Source organism: Vipera ursinii (genome assembly GCF_947247035.1).
Source record: "Vipera ursinii genome assembly, chromosome: Z".
NCBI lineage: Eukaryota > Metazoa > Chordata > Lepidosauria > Squamata > Viperidae > Vipera > Vipera ursinii.
Window position 1 is genome coordinate 92,872,249 of NC_139517.1, and position 16,859 is coordinate 92,889,107.

Sequence of the window (16,859 nt, forward strand, 5' to 3'; positions counted from 1 at the left end):
TTGAATTCTGAAAATATCTATCAGAGAAGATAATTTGTTGTGACTTTTCCTTGCTGTTCCATGGAGAGAAAGACAAAGTTTTTGCTTTCTGTTTTTCAACCATGTAATTGAATTCCAAGGGGGCTTTCCAATGACTGCAAGACTAATTTTCAGAGACTCTTGAGCAGGTGCATGTCTATGTAATAGTCATTTAAAAATGTTAGTTATTTCGGTAATTTTGGTAAGCTACTCACAAATCAAATTCCAATGTGTCTATATGTGCAGCTGGACACCAAAACAAAACATTACTGAAACTGCTTTAGAATTGAAAAGATCATAGAATATCAACATCCATCCCATAATTCATATGACTGAAATAAAAAATGAAAAATTAACATGTTAATTTGATGTGCACTATGTAATACCTATGAGTAATACAAAGTATAATATCAATATAACATTGTATGTACAGTGCAGTTATGGCTCGTAATGTTGAAATTTGTTTTGATGTTCCTGTATAACTATTTGGCAAGTGTAGATATAATAGACAATGGAAAATTTGTCACTGTTTACACAGACTTGTCATGTGAGTACACAACTCTGTGATGTGGTACAATTTTAATGTAAATAAGTAAGTAAGTAAGTAAAGAATACTTATAAAATTAAAGAGAGCTTGGTATTTGCAGTGTTTGCAACTACTTAGATTGGGAAGAAAAAAGTCATGTAACCATAATTCTAGAGATTAATTGGGTGTAAACTAAAATAATTATTTTCCTTATATTAGCTTTAACATAGATTTATTTTTCAAATTCCCAACTGATATAATTCATTCTCAATAAAAATGGTAGGTTTATTGGAATGGTGTTATTTATAGAGCTGTAATTGTAATAAGTAATTCTTTAAACAAATGAATATATTTATTGAAAAGGAAGACATGTTGTTGAAAGCACTTCACCAAAAGGCTAATGAACTTACTTCCCAAAGCATTAGGGAATGCAAATCCAGCCTGGGAACCTAATGTTATTGTAGGTCATATGTGCATACTGGCAGTTACGAAAATATTAATGGATGAGTAAAATAGATACAATTTGTAATTTAACTAAAATTCAAATGGAACCTAAGAAAATATAGTAAATAATAATATAATTATTGTCATATATTCAATCATTCTCCCTTTGTGTCACCTTAACAGCTTTGGCAAACAGCTAACAATTCATTTCAGAACTTTGGCCTCAATTCCTCTGTCAGCTTCTGCTCCATGTCAGTGAAACCTCATCAGAATCTAGAGGTAGAATCATTACACTCTCACCCTTGTGATGCCAGATGCACTCTTGTAAAGAACCACTTAAAAAAGCACCAAGGATTGCAACAAATTATATCTTCTGAGAGAGAGAAGAGAGAGAGAGAGAGAGAGAGAGAGAGAGAGAGAGAGAGAGAGAGAGAGAGAGAGAGAGAGAGAGAGAGAGAGAGAGAGAGAGAATCTGTATTGCAGAGAATAATTTCTGGTGGCAATGATCCATTCTTTAAAATCATTAAACTAAATAGACAAGAGGGTGTCCCTGGAAAATATCATGAGACCTAGCAGCGAACAAAAGGGATCACTCTATAGTTGACAGGCATTGCAACATCACCTTCACTCCTACGCTTCTTGGCATTCTTTTAGCGCTGGAGCCAAAGAGCACAAAAACTGAAAGAGTGGAAATACATCTTTATAAAAGAATTTTACATAAACAACTGACTAAGGTCAGTGCAGGAGCAACAGAACCAGTTGATGGATATGCTTGAAAAGATATACCAAAGGATATTTTTTTAAACAGTTGAGGCTAACCCGCTTGGTCTCTCCTATGTTTTCTTGCATTTGCTTTTAAATTTGTGCATGTAGTGTATGAGAAAAGGCATTTTCAAAGAAGTGGAATCTCTAAGCACACTGGGTAAAGGGGGGCGAAGGTAAACTGGGCTTTTATAAAGAAATGTGAGCTCACAATCACGCAGTTGCACAGTTTTATAGAAAAATGGAAAATTTGAGAGAGACAAAAATACTTTGGAAAGAATGGGTCAATTTGTCCATGACTCAGCACTTTTCTGCTCTAGTGTCTCAAAAAATTCTTAATCCTGCCCTGAGATCTTGCACTTACATGTACCATGTTTATTGATATTTGGTTCATTCTAAATTCTACATAGATATAAGCTTCAATTATATGGATTATATCTATTCCTGTTAAAAGATTTTTTTTCCAGTGTCCTTTCACTGCTTTTATTCAGTAACTTGAAGATGCAAAGTGAGAGTCTCACCATGGTCAGCATTCTGCAGCCTCTGGGCAGCAGGTGTTTCCTTCCTGTCAGGGTTCAAAAGACTAAAAGCAATCAAGTTATTCTGGCACCTGAGGGAGAAAATTTCATGTTCTACTTTTCTTTAGCAGGAAAAAAATACAAAAATAAATTTAATAACTGTCACATGTTCTGCTTTTTCAATTGCATGACATCCCAAATCAGCTGTCAGAGGTGGCTTGTCTCGTTTTATCTAATGGCAGGATTGGCCCTAAGCATCAGCTTTAGGAAGAGAACTTAAAAGTCAACCTAAGTGCAATTTTTGTTTAGCAAAAGTTTCTTTCAAGCCAAGTGCTTCATATTTCTTAAACACAAAGAGCTTTTTTTCAATTATAATTTCTTGTACGATAAGTAAGAGATTATCAGGAAAAAAATGCTTGTCTTTAAAATACTGATCTCATGCTATTATCTCAAACAATTAGTCATCTAAACAATTTGTCCTTTTCAGTTCAAGCTTTTCTTCTAATTAGTTGAAACAACAGGTCTCTGTTTTGATAGTTGCCTATATAATGAATGGATTTGCTTTAAAATCACCAATTGAGTGCGTCATGAATATCTTGAAGTAGCTTAATCTCCCTTACCCCAAATACCTCAATTAAGGATTCAGGATTTTTACTTCAGGTTTCAAAAGGGAGCTAACTTCTTAATCTTTTCACACTTCTCAAAAGAATGTCCCTCTGAGTGGCTCCCTAGGGGAGTTTAGAAAGAGATTTTAAAGAGAAACAACAACCACTAGTTCCTGCCAAATTTGGTTTCACCCAAGCTCTACTCAGCAGTTGTGTAATTGAAATAGCAAAGGAGGCCCAGGTCTGCTTTTACTGTACTCCAGAATCCCTGCTCAAACCATCTTCACTCCTGGCATTTCCATATCAGATGTTAATATATGTAGTGAGACCCTTTATACATTTGGCATGGCATCCTTTCAATTGTGAATTTCATCTGCACAGGATTCCACATCATGACAATATTCTAAGCATAATTTATCAAACCAATGAACAATTCCACTTTGGACTTTTTCACTTAACATAAAATGGTCAGGAATGGAGTCAGCACCCATGGATTGTTGTCCCTCTCTCACTTCCCTGGAAACCTGGGATTTTGGACATTCATATAGACTCAGTCCATATCCTTTCTAGCTTTGAAAAGTGATGATAAACTGTCATAAATACTCTTGGGAAGAAGCAAACTGATTCTCAGTATAAAATACTGTAATCTTAAAAGTTTACATTTAGAAGTTGGTCCTACTGGTTTCATTGGAATGCAAGTAAGTGTGATTTAGATCCAAGTTAGATTTCTGTATAATTTCCAAATTTGGGCTGTAGTCCAAAGCACACATACTTGGAAATCAAATACACTGAAATTAATGGGACTCCCTTCCAACTTAAATGCATTATAGCTGAGGCATAATATTCAGGGCAACAGAATTGGTTCTTTTCTACTTATCAAGCAAAAGAAATGCAGGAGTAGATTGTTTTTGCTTGCTTTCCTGAAATTTTAGAAGAGCTAATCCAAATGAGTGTACAAGGACTATACTACTTACGGGTAACATATGTAATCAAGTAACAATGCAAGATCACAAATTATGTTAAATGGATGAATAACAACAATACACAACTGGCATTGGTCTACCTACACCATTAGTTGCCTACCAAAACAGCCAAAGATGAACTGGAAGCTAATACTATTTTATAGAATGATGAACTTCACAAGCAAATAGTTCTGAGATCCTATGAGTTGGCTGGAGTGGGGGGCTAAGGGAGCACTTTCATATAACAGAGCAAGTTTTAAACCTGTTTTTGCCAGAAATAGTGGCTTTACAAAGTTTGGAAAAGGGTTATCTGAGGTGCAAAATCTCTGACAATCAAGAGAAGCTAGTTGCATTGTTTCCCCACGATTTAACTTATAACTAAGTGTAGTAAAGTTCAAAAATTCATTCTGTTAATTTGTAACGTCTGCAGTGATAGGCCTCATATTCTGTTGCAGGTAGTCCTTGACTTAATGACCACAGTTAGAATCAGAATTTTCATTGCTAAGCAAGACAGTTGTTAAATAAATCATGCTCAATTTTATGATTTTTTGCTATGGTTGTTAAGTGAATCATCCAGTTGTTAAGTGAATTTGGCTTTCCCCATTGCTTGCCTGAAGTCAGCTGGAAAGGTCCTAAATGATGATCACATGACCTCAGGATGCTACAACCATTGTAATAATGTGTTGGTTGTCAAGCACCTAAATTTTGATCACATGACCATGGGGATGCTGTGACAGTCATAAATGCAAAGACTGTCATAAATCACATTTTTGTGTGCCATTGTATCTTTGGTCATTAAGTAAATGGTTGTAAGTTGATTACCTATAAGTTTAATTTTTTATCCTTTAAGGGTTTTTTTATCCCTACACAATTTTTTCTGAAGTATCTATGCTTTTTTATTTCTTGTTATTATTGTCATGTTTGTCATATTTAAATAATTTGTAAACTGTTCAAAGTCAGTGGGAATCAAGTGTCATATAAAAGTAATAAATAATACATAATAAAATTGTATTTGTATAATTATATACTTTCTTTAAATGTTTAAATTATAAGCCATCTTTCATTATTGCAGAGAATGAATAGCAGTAGCTAAGTGGAACACAACATAGCTTCTCAACTGATTATTTTCTGTGCAAAAATCAGATATATTTGTATGTGTATGTTTTGTTTCTTCTGGATTGTTTTCCTTCCAAAGATTCTAAAGCAAAATCTTGTGAAGCACCTCTTTTTGTAATTAGTTTGTGTTATTAAATCTTCAAGTCTGATTTGCTCATTGCGAATGTTGGAAGTAACTGTTTTGCTTACAGAGGTTTATTTTGTCTGTCTGTCTATCTATCTATCATCTATCTATCTATCTATCTATCTATCTATCTATCTATCTATCTATCTATCTATCTATCTATCTATCTGCATACCTCCGTGTGCCTGTATGTGTATGTGTCTCTATGCATCTACTGAAAAGTTGTGTAGATGGAACAGCATACTCTTGCATGGACAGAGAAGCCAAGAACAACAATAGCAATATAAAAGTATTTCAAAGCCTGCTTCATTCATGTTTATGAATTCTAATCCTCAGCACATGAATAAATACATTTGACAAACTGCAGAGTGCCTTTCTGACCTTTCTAATTTGAGTTCGCTTGGATATGCCATCATGAGAAGTCAGTGCTGGCCTTGCCAGGTTTTTCTTTTTGAATGAAAATGAGTGCAATGTTTATGCAATTTGGAAAATGGAGTTTCCACCAAAAAAGAGCTTATAATTGTGAGATTAATAGCCTACAAAGAATTGTATTTCCAAATTATGAAAATTGAAACTCAAGTCCTATCCTTTGTTATTGATCCTAAAGGCTGAAATCAGCTTTTTAGCTGACTATGTGTTAGTAGCTAAGTTGCTAATTCATTACTCACAAATGAATAAAATTCTCAACTGCAATTATTTGGCATATCTTCATTTAAATAAAGGAAATTAATCACAGGAAGATCAAATGTCTGAAAAAATGTCTCAGGGATGGATAACCCAGTGCTTAAACTTTGTCTATTGGGCTGGATCCATGTAGGCAGCAATGACTTCTGTTAAAAAAAGGCATCATTTTTCAGGAAAAAAAATACTTAGACTTTCCATTCTATGAATAGCTGATGAAACAGGTTTTCCACTATCACCATATTAAATTTCCCCACAAACATTTTTTATAAGTACTTACAAAGACAATGTAATTCTACTGACCTTTACCCCTATTTCTATAATAGATTATAAATCCAGCGCAGTATGACAAATATCCAGGAATTTTACATTATTTTATTAACTTTGAATATGTTGGTTACCTCGTTTCCCAGTAAAACATTTAAACAAGCTTCTGATGCATCACAGATGGCAGTAAGATCATGTCCTCCCTCCAAGGCTAGCACCATGCGACCACCTGCCAGTGTCAACAACTGTTTGATGAGGTGACCAAAACCTGCCATGTCAATAAAATATGAAATCAATATATTAGAAGTATCTATATGAAATAATCACTGCATATTAGGATGCATTGCATGTATGAAGAATGGACCAATAATAGCACCCTCATTTTTAAACAATAATTTGGACTCAGAACCACCAACTCATGACATCTAGAAATACCTGAAAATAATTTAGAAAAACAGAAGCCTTTTTTACAGAAGAAAACTTCATGAAATTGGGGACATATATTGATAGAGGTAGCCCTTATTTTATTAGCAATCAAATTCATGGTTTGTAAGTGCAAACAAGATCTTGTTATCTGCAGGCTCAAGGTTGACTCAGCCTTCCATCCTTCCGAGGTAGGTAAAATGAGGACCCAGATTGTTGGGGGCAATTAAGCTGACTTTGTAATAATGCCGCTTGGGGGTTGTGTGTGTGAAAGCCCTAATAAGCAGGCATATACATAGAATGAAGGCTACTGCTAAGCACATTTGATTTGTGCTTAGATTGTAAGCCGCCCTGAGTCTTCGGAGAAGGGCGGGATATAAATGGGATTAAAATAAAATAAAATAAAAATAAAACTCCTTCATATGTTTGTGGTTTGAAGCATGTGATTCTGTTTGGATAGGATTTTTGGATATTTGGATGGAATTGTATGCATGTACAAAATGGTAAGTGTGCATTTGTACATCCATAAAGTAATTTTTCAAGATCTTGTTACTCATTGTTTTGTTATCTGTGTTGGTTAAGTTGAAATGGAACCCCGCCCCCCAAAACAATGAGAACTACCTAAAGATTCATGTATTCAAAAACTTTACAGTACAATTTTGGGCATATCTACAAAAGGATTGACTGAATACAAAGGAAATACATAGCAGTGAAACCAAAACTTTTTATGCTTTTGTCCCACAAGAATTTGCTGTACAATAATGGGGAAAAACTGCACTCTTGCAATTAGTCCACAGCATAGAAACCTGTGAAATTCTTCAGAGGTATACTTTATTCATTATTTGACATAATTGTTCTAATGACATTAATAAAAGAGAGATAAGGAAAATATATTTGTGGTAGATTAATAAAAAGAATATTAAAAAAACAGAATATGTACTCAGCAATACCCAACAGAAATCTCCTCTGTGAAAAGTGCTGAGAGTTCTTCAGCAGCAAGCAAGTCACAGATTTTTTTTCCCCTTTCTTTTGCTTTTTTTTTGCAGAAGCACTCTTGTTGAGGCTCACAGGAAATATCAGCATGGAATATTGACTGTTAACTCAGAAGATGATGCCATTTGTTATTTTTTACAAGGAGAGCTGCCAGCATTCATGTTTACTGAAAATCATAGCATCTGAAGAGGAAGCTGTCTAAGAAATCATCTAAGCATAATCAGTGATGAAGAAAATAAACTTTGGTCACACTTAGAGGAACTATTTTCACATAGACCTGGCAACTGGTCTAGTCAGGAACTGGAGTAAATCTGGAAAACTCAATTTCAGAAAAAAATCAAGGACAATGCTCATACCTCTTAGAAGTCAATAGAGAAAAATACTTGCATACCTACAAATACCTTGTTACTAATACTTATAGCCAACAAAATATTACTACACTTTTGTCAACCTAATTATACACAGTTATCCAGGTGACTTTGTTGTGAGGAAAGCCCATGTTTTAATCAACAGCACCATGGCAACTGAATTACAGAAAACCTTAGGTTACAGGGGTGTCAAACTGCCGGCCCACGGGGCGGACACATCATCAGGAAACTGCGCCCACCCCATTGCCAGCAATGGGAAAAAAGCTCTGATATGTTGTGTGACATCACGTGATATCGTGAGTTTGACATGTCTGCCTTAGAACAAATTTGGATCTTGTATTTTCCAAAAACTTTCAAGAGAAATTAATTTCCTAAAAGAAATCCCCTGCAGTGATCAAACATCAGAACAGGGAAAATTCTAGAAATAATTAAGGAAAAAACAAAAGTCAAAGCAAAACCAACTATTGAGGCACCAGCTGTAGAGAAGAGCTCCTGTTCTCTTCTATCACAGAATAATAAACTTTCCAAAACCTATTCCTGTTGGATTTAGAAAAGGTGTGGAAATCAGAAAGAGCATTCTTTTAGTTAACACCTTCTGAATCACATAAAATATCAAGAATCCATCTACCCAGGCCTTCCAAAAGTTACTATGGACTATTATTCAAAAGAAACAGACCAAATAAAAGAGGAGGTGGAGTTGCTATCTATATAAGAAATAACTACATCTCTACAGAAATAGAGCACAATTATGATGAAAACTGTAAACTTGAATGCATTTGGGTCAATAAAGAAGGGAGAAAAAATGACATTGTCATAGGTGTATACTATAGACCACCCAACCAAACAGGAAATAGATGAACTTTTTGCTAGTCAGCTAACTAAAGTATGTAGGAAGCACATCACAATAGTAATGGGGGACTTTAACTACCCTGACATCAACTGGGAGACAAACTCTGCACCAAGTGGAAGATCAAACAGATTCCTGACAAACCCAGCAGACAACTTTGTCACTCAAAAAGTAGAGAAGGGAACTACAGGATAAGCCATTTTGGATCTAATTCTCACTAACAGAGATGGAATGATAGAAGGTGTTGAAGCCACAGAAACCTTGGGAGGAAGTGATCATGCAATATTGGAATTCAACATTCAGGGAGCACAAGCAATAGAATACAGTCAAACTAGAGTCTTGACTTTAAGAGAGCTAATTTCAATAAGCTTGGGAAGGATTCCATGGATGAGAATCCTCAAAGGGAAAACAACTCAAGAAGATTGGGAAATTTTGAAAAATGAGATAATAAAAGCCCAGTCTAGCACAATACCAATAAAGAGGAAAAATAACAGCTCTCAAAAGAAACCAGCATGGCCGCATAAAGAATTCTCTTATAAATTAAAAGATAAAAAGGACAAGTATAGAAAGTGGAAAGAGAGGCACATAACTAAGGCAGAATATGAGCAAATAGCCCAAGCCTGCAAAGATGAAGTGAGGAAAGCTAAGGCTCAGAATCAACTAAGGCTTGCGACCAAAGTCAAAAATAACAAAAAAAGCTTCTTTCAACATGTAAAAAACAAAAAAAGTGAAGGAAATGATTGGTCCATTACTGGTTGAAAGTGGCAAGAAGGTGACAAGCAACAGGGAGAAAGCAGAACTATTTAACTCATTTTTTGCATCTGTTTTTACACAAAGGGAAAAAACAGACCAACCTATCAAAAATAGTGCCATAAAAAACAGAATAGAAATGCAAGTTAATATAGCAAGAAAATGGTAAGTGAGCACCTGTCCAGCCTAGACGAGTTCAAATCACCAGGACCAGATGGATTACACCCCAAGGTGTAACTGACAGATGTGATCTCAGAACCACTGAACTATATTTGTCAAAGATCCTGGAGCACTGGAGAATTACCAGAGGACTGGAAAAGAGCTGATGTAGTTCCCATCTTCAAAAAAGGAAAAAAAAAATAGATCCAGGAAACTACAGACCTATCAGCCTGACCTCAATACCTGGGAAGATTCTGGAAAAGATAATCAAACAACGAATCAGCAAGCAGCTAGAGGCAAACAAAATCATTACTAAAAGCCAACATGGGTTTGTCAAAAACAGATCATGCCAGACAAATTTTATTGCATTCTTTGACCAAGTGACATAATTAGTGGATCAGAGGAATGCTGTGGATATAATTTACTTGGACTTCAGTAAGGCATTTGATAAAGTAGATCACAACCTACTACTTGATAAGCTAGAAAAATGTGGGTTACATAGCATCACCACCAGATGGATTCGTAGCTGGCTGACCGGCTGTACTCAGCATGTGGTCCTCAATGGAACCACATCTACATGGAGGGAAGTGTGTAGTGGGGTGCCCCAGGGCTCTGTTCTGGGCCCAGTGCTCTTCAACATCTTCATCAATGATTTGGACGAAGGGATAGATGGGAAACTCATCAAATTTGCAGATGACACCAAGCTGGCAGGAATAGCCAACACTCCAGAAGACAGGTTTCAGATACAGGAGGATCTGGACAGACTTGAACACTGGGCGCTATCTAACAAAATGAAATTCAATGGTGAAAAAGTAAGGCTATACATTTAGGCAAGAAAAACCAAATGTACAGGTATAGTATAGGGGGTACCTTGCTCAATAGTAGTAACTGTGAGAGGGATCTCGGAGTCCTAGTGGACAATCACTTAAATATGAGCCAGCAGTGTGCTGCAGCTGCCAAAAAAGCCAACACAGTGCTAGGCTGCATTAACAGAGGGATAGAATCAAGATCACGTGAAGTATTAATACCACTTTACAATGCCTTGGTAAGGCCACACTTGGAATACTGCATCCAGTTTTGGTCACCATGATGTAAAAAAGATTTTGAGACTCTGGGAAGAATGCGGAGAAGAGCAACAAAGATGATTAGTAGTTGTTGTTATTAGTTGCAAAGTCATGTCTGACCCATCGCGACCCCATGGATAATGTTCCTCCAGGCCTTCCTGTCTTCTACCGTCTTCTGGAGTCCATTTAGGTTCATGCCTACTGCTTCAGTGACTCCATCCAGCCACCTCATTCTCTGTCGTCCCATTCTTCTCTTGCCCTCAACCTTTCTCAGCATTAGGCTCTTCTCCAGTGAGTCTTTCCTTCTCATTAGGTGGCCAAAGTATTTGAATTTCAACTTCAGGATTTGGCCTTCTAAAGAGCAATCAGGATTGATCTCCTCTAGGACTGACCGGTTTGATTGCCTTGCAGTCCAAGGGACTCGCAGGAGTCTTCTCCAGCACCATAGTTCAAAGACCTCAATTCTTTGGCACTCAGCCATTCTTATGGTCCAACTTTCACAGCCATACATTGCAACTGGGAAGACCATAGCCTTGACTATACACACTTTTGTTGGCAAGGTGATGTCTCTGCTTTTAGTGTGCTTTCTAGATTTGCTATGGCTTTCCTCCCAGGAGCAAGCGTCTTTTAATTTCTTGGCTGCAGTCCCCATCTGCGGTGATTTTGGAGCCCAGGAAAATAAAATCTGTCACTACCTCCATTTCTTCCCCATCTATTTGCCAGGAACTGAGAGGGCCAGATGCCGTGATCTTAAACATATAAGGAACAGCTGCTGGAATTGGGTATGTCTAGTTCACAGGTCGGCAACCCGCGGCTCCGGAGCCGCATGCGGCTCTTTGAGCCATCTCCTGTGGCTCCCAGTCGCCCGTTGCGTGTGCACCTCTTTGAACGGGCAGTGGTGCGCACGCACCTCTCCAAATGGAGTGGCACTACCCGTTCCGAGAGGTGCGCGCGCACCTCTCCAAACCGCCACTGTCCCATTTGGAGGTCTGCCGCGCTCGTCAAACATGAACGAACGTGGCAGGTCTCCAAATGGGACGGCTGCGGTTTGGAGAGGTGCGCACGCACTCTCGAAACTGCTACTGTCCTCTTTGCACAGCTGCTGCATTCGTCCGTGTTTCTTTCAAACGCGGAGGAATGCAGCAGCTCTGCAAACGGGGCGGCGGCGGTTTGGAGAGCTGCGCAGCTCCCCAAACCTCCGCCTCCACGTTTGAAGAGCTGCTGCATTCATCGAACGCAGAGGTTTGGAGGTACTGGGAGAGGGGGAGGGCGCTCGGGTGGCTCCGGCGGTGCCCTGGCTGAAGGCGCCGCCACAACCCAGTGCCCGTCGCCTGCGAGTCCGTCCCTAACCCCCACGTAAGCTGGCGGCACTGGGTAGTGACAGGTGCGTGCAGCTCAGGATGCGGTGCGGGCGTATGGGTGGTGTATTTTTTGCTTGTTCTGCGTATGCGCATGCGTGCCCACATGCGCGTGCACATTTTGCGGCTCCAACTTTTTTGTATGTATGACGGAACCGGTTCCGAGTGGCTCTTTTGCTGTTTCGGGTTGCTGACCCCTGGTCTAGTTTAATGAAGAGAAGGACTAGGGGTAACATGATAGCAGTGTTCCAATATCTCAGGGGTTGCCACAAAGAAGAGGGAGCCAGGCTATTCTCCAAAGCACCCGAACACAGGACAAGAAGCAACGGATGGAAACTAATCAAGGAGAGAAGCAACCTAGAACTAAGGAGAAGTTTCCTGACAGTTAGAACAATTAAGCAGTGGAACAACCTGCCTCCAGAAGCTGTGAATGCTCCAACACTGGAAGTTTTTAAGAAGAGACTGGACAGCCATTTGTCTGAAATGGTACAGGGTTTCCGGCCTGAGCAGGGGGCTGGACTAGATGACCTCCAAGGTCCCTTCCAAGTTTACTATTATGATTATGATTATGCCAGTTGTGACCATGGTTTATCAAGCCATTTCTATTTGGGCAGAATATGCTATAAAGGAGGCATTTTTTCTGTGGTTTGAAAGATTTATACTTATGTGGCATTTTCTGTGAACTGCAATCATTCAGGGGATATTTTGTAGTGGAAATGGAAATCAGGATTTCTGTTGAACCTTAAATAGTCATTTTTTTAGAACCAACAATTTGGTGGGCATCAGCATTTGTCAACTCAGTTCCAAGTGTTTCTTCACAAAATGGAGTTCCATTTACTTGATGGATCTATTCTAAAATATTTGGAGTGAAGCAGGTTAGCTATATATGTAAAGTGTTCCTATAAAATACACCAGGGATAACTCAGTTCTGAAGCTGATGAGAACTCTGGAGGAAGTAAATTATCTAGGTCCACTTCAGTTGGATTTCAGGCTTGGATTCAGTGTGAAGACAGCCTTGGTTATACTTATGGATGACCTGTGGCAGAGCTAGGAGTTCCATAGAGTTTAATGCTTTCTCCCTTCCTGTTCAACATTTCTGTGAAACTACTGGGTGAGGTCACTTGCTGGTTAGGAGTTCAGTATGCTGATGAAAGCTAATTATATATAAGATATATCCCTGCTGCTCAGCATTATCCCTGCTTAAGTTGCTTTATTTCACTACACAGTTAACAGTGGACTCTTAGGGCTGAGGTTGATGGTTCTTGGGAACTTTAACCTGTCACCTACTGATTTTAAGTCTAGGTTATATCAGGAATTCATGGATTCTGGATGTATCTGTCCCAAATAATAGAGGTCCATTTTATTCTGGAAGTCACACACTAGATTTGATTCTTGCCTTGGGGCAGTTTCAGTGTGATCTATTTTTTGAGAACATTACCATCAGTCTATTGCTATGGACAGCTCCCTCTTTCATTGCTGTCTAATTCTCTGGGCGAGCCATTTCTACAGTCTGTCCTTGACCAGAGTTCTCCAACTTTTCCAGCTTTGTGAACAAGTGGGGGGAGTGGAGAGGGGATGGTTTCATGTGAATAGTGGGCAAGGGAACGTGCATGTGCACCTCCATTTGCACAAGTGGCGGACATGTGCATCCACTGCTCATGCAAATGGAGCATATGCACTCATGCTTGCCCACTGCTTATGCAATTGGGGATGCACATATATGTGCACTCGCCAACTACCTCCATGGCTTGGTTCTAAACCACTCAAGGCCCAGTAGTGGACCGTGGTTAGGAACTCTTCTACTAGGCAATTCATGGATGTTGTTGGATTCCAGAGGGAGCTTCAGGTTTTTTCTGAGGACTAGTTAGGCACTTTGGCTGCAGCCTGGTATAAGCATATGATGGAGACCTTGAGTAGATTGCTCTTCTGAAATCTCTTTCTGTGCATCAATCCCATATGCTGTTTGGTTTTCTAATGAGTTCTGAGAAATGAAACTCCAGAAACGATAGCCAGAGCACAATTGGAGAAAGGCAAAGAGCAAATACATTGAATATATTTGAGCACAGATGGTGGTAAGGATGATGAAACATTGGTATTTATCCACTCTTATTGCATCTGCTGATAATCTTCTAGTGGCCTGGTTTAGGATGACCCACTCTCTATTGGGGTGGTTTGAACATCATCTCCAGGCTATAATGAGGAATATTCATGTTATGTGTCAGATAAAGTTGCTCAGATTTGCTTGGAGTTGGAGCATGGTTGGGTAAATTCTAATGAGTTGCCCAGGGAATAGACTTGTGATGTCTGTTTGGATTGAACTTGATTCAAGTAATGCCTGAGGAAGTAGACAAGATCCTTTTGTCCATAAGTCCAGCTACCCACTTTTACTACCTCAGGCCCATTAAGATCTATTTGTTTTTGTCAAAAGGATAAATTTAGTTACTCAGAAACAAACTGATACACAAAGCAAATTGAGAATATATTACTTCTCAAACATTCTATTGTTTCTGTCTTTTAGACAGTATATAACCATTATTTACCATTTAATCATCCCACTGCTCTCTAATTTGCTTAAGAACATATTTTCCTCTCATTAAAGCCTTTGTAGTGGCTGTTGCCAAAAGTTTTCCCACCCACCAGTATTCTGCACTTTATCCTTGTGGTTCTTTTATGACCTCTTGATTATTTTTCATTGATATGCTTCCAACAATAGCATCTAAAATTAACTGGGTCATTTTTAAAAAATACAACTTCCTGAGTCATCAAGCTTGGTGTCCTAAATAAATACATCCATACAGGAATAAAATGATAGTTCACTCATCTACAATCAGGCTGTGAGCATTGCAAATAATGGTGCTATTTCTCCTCCTTTATTTATTACCAATTTATTTATTACATTGTACAGTGCTTCTCTTCTTTGTAGAATTTGAAGTTACATCCACTGAATACCTGATGGAGGTCCCAGGTCCCAGTCAGTTTGGTGCATACCTTCCAGGTGCACAATATCACACTGATCTCATTTGTGCAAAGTGCAAAGTACCCCCAAGAAAGCAACTAGTCATGGTTCTCCTTTCACTGACTGTGAACTCTCCATTCCACTCCACTTTTACCACTAGCCTTCTTTCTATTCCTTAGTCCACTTTTTACATTCTGTAGTCCCCTGGTACCATGATATACTCCCAGGTAGAGGAACAAGCATTGCCAAGTCTAAGGTAAATCAAAGCAAGGTTTACCCAAGCTAAACCAGACTTCAGGTACCTCACTTGGACAGCCAGCTATCTCTGGGGGAGTCTTTCATTTCAGGCTATCAACTCAACAACCACTTTCCATGAATTGGAATGACATGCCTTGATAACTGCTGCCAGGATTAAAGGTAGCTCACCAGGCACAGTCATAACACCTTGAGACATGGCAATTCAGGTTGTCTCCAATTGGGAATGAGATTGGGAAAAGATTAGTGCTCTTGAAGGCCCCAAAGAGCAATTGCCATCCTCTTTACCATCACCTACCTAATACTTAATTTTTTGCAACTCAAATTTCCAAAATTTGAGATACAGAATAATCAAGGAACTGCAGCAAATAGTCTATGGAAAAAAGAATGAGAATATTTGTAATACTTGTGATTATTTAATAATCCCACTCAGATACTCTAAATTCCAAGTACTCACCATAGCACTGCAAGATGATAGCTTGCTAAGAAATCATGTATATACATTCATATACATTCATTTGTATATACAAATCTTCTTTCCTGTAGACATTTATATTAAAACATATCATTTAAATTATACTGAAGAAATGAAGCTTAATCAAAGTTTGAGTGTTACAATACCCAAATAGGATAATGGAATAATATGAAAATGAATACAATCACAAGAATGTCATGTAAAAATGTTTCTTTGAAAGACTTTTTTCCAGAGGCCTTAATTCAAACATGTCATTATAAAAGATAATTTTCTTTTAGGCAATGGGTAGGAATTTCAAACCATTTAGTTTTAAAAATAGTAACATAGTAAAGATTCATTACTTTAAAAAATCATTAGGAAAAAAGTTCTAGCATATGACTTTTTATTGTATTAGATTGTAATTGTGTATTAAATAAACAGTTTTAATATTTATTCTTCATGAAATAGCATTTAAATAATTAGTCTTCTCATTGTGTGGGTATTTATCTTACAATAATTGTTGGCAAGAATTCATCTATAATTGCTTAATTAGAATCTATTTAAACAAATCCATAGCAATTAAAGCGGTACCTCTTCAACCCAACTTGGCTGATCTTATAGCTAACTAATAAATAGTATAACATCCATAGTTGCCTTCTAAATGTGCAACAACTGATTGATTCAAGTACTTATAAAAATGAACAAGGTGATATAATCAGCCTAATCATATCCATGTTTATTTGGATTAATTAATCTCACTCATATTTAAATATATAGGATTGAAAATTCTTAATCATTGTCATTTTTATATTATGTTAATATATTACTTCAGTTGTATCATGATAGTTTAAAATATGAAGAACTATCAATCAACCTTTATTGTCAAAGTACAACATATGTACAATGAGATTGTCTGAGCCTCCCTACATGCACCCCCCCCAACTCACAGTGACAACAATTACACCAAGTGAGCTAATTGCACAACCCGCCAGCCCCACAAGTCATGGAGTTATTTCCCATTCAGGAGTCTGACAGCCCATGGATAGAAACTGTTCTTAAGCCTGTTGGTGCAGCTGGTTATACTTCTATATCTCCTACCCGATGGTAGGAGAGTAAAGAGGTACTGACCAGGATGTGAGTCGACTACAAATTGGTCATATAAACAAAATGGAAAATTAAATAGATAAAAATGGAAACATCAAGATCTCA

At 37.9% G+C, this 16,859-nt stretch overlaps 1 protein-coding gene across 1 annotated transcript in view; it reads right to left on the reverse strand.

The window, feature by feature from the left end:
* LOC310650197 (histone deacetylase 9-like) overlaps positions 1-16,859 on the reverse strand; it is a gene marked incomplete at both ends in the record, with an annotated part of 188,845 nt that overhangs the window by 32,484 nt on the left and 139,502 nt on the right. Inside the window, one exon of the mRNA XM_083379028.1 lies at positions 6,158-6,291. Coding sequence (XP_083235154.1) covers positions 6,158-6,291 — 134 coding nt within the window. The remainder of the gene's footprint in view (positions 1-6,157; positions 6,292-16,859) is intronic.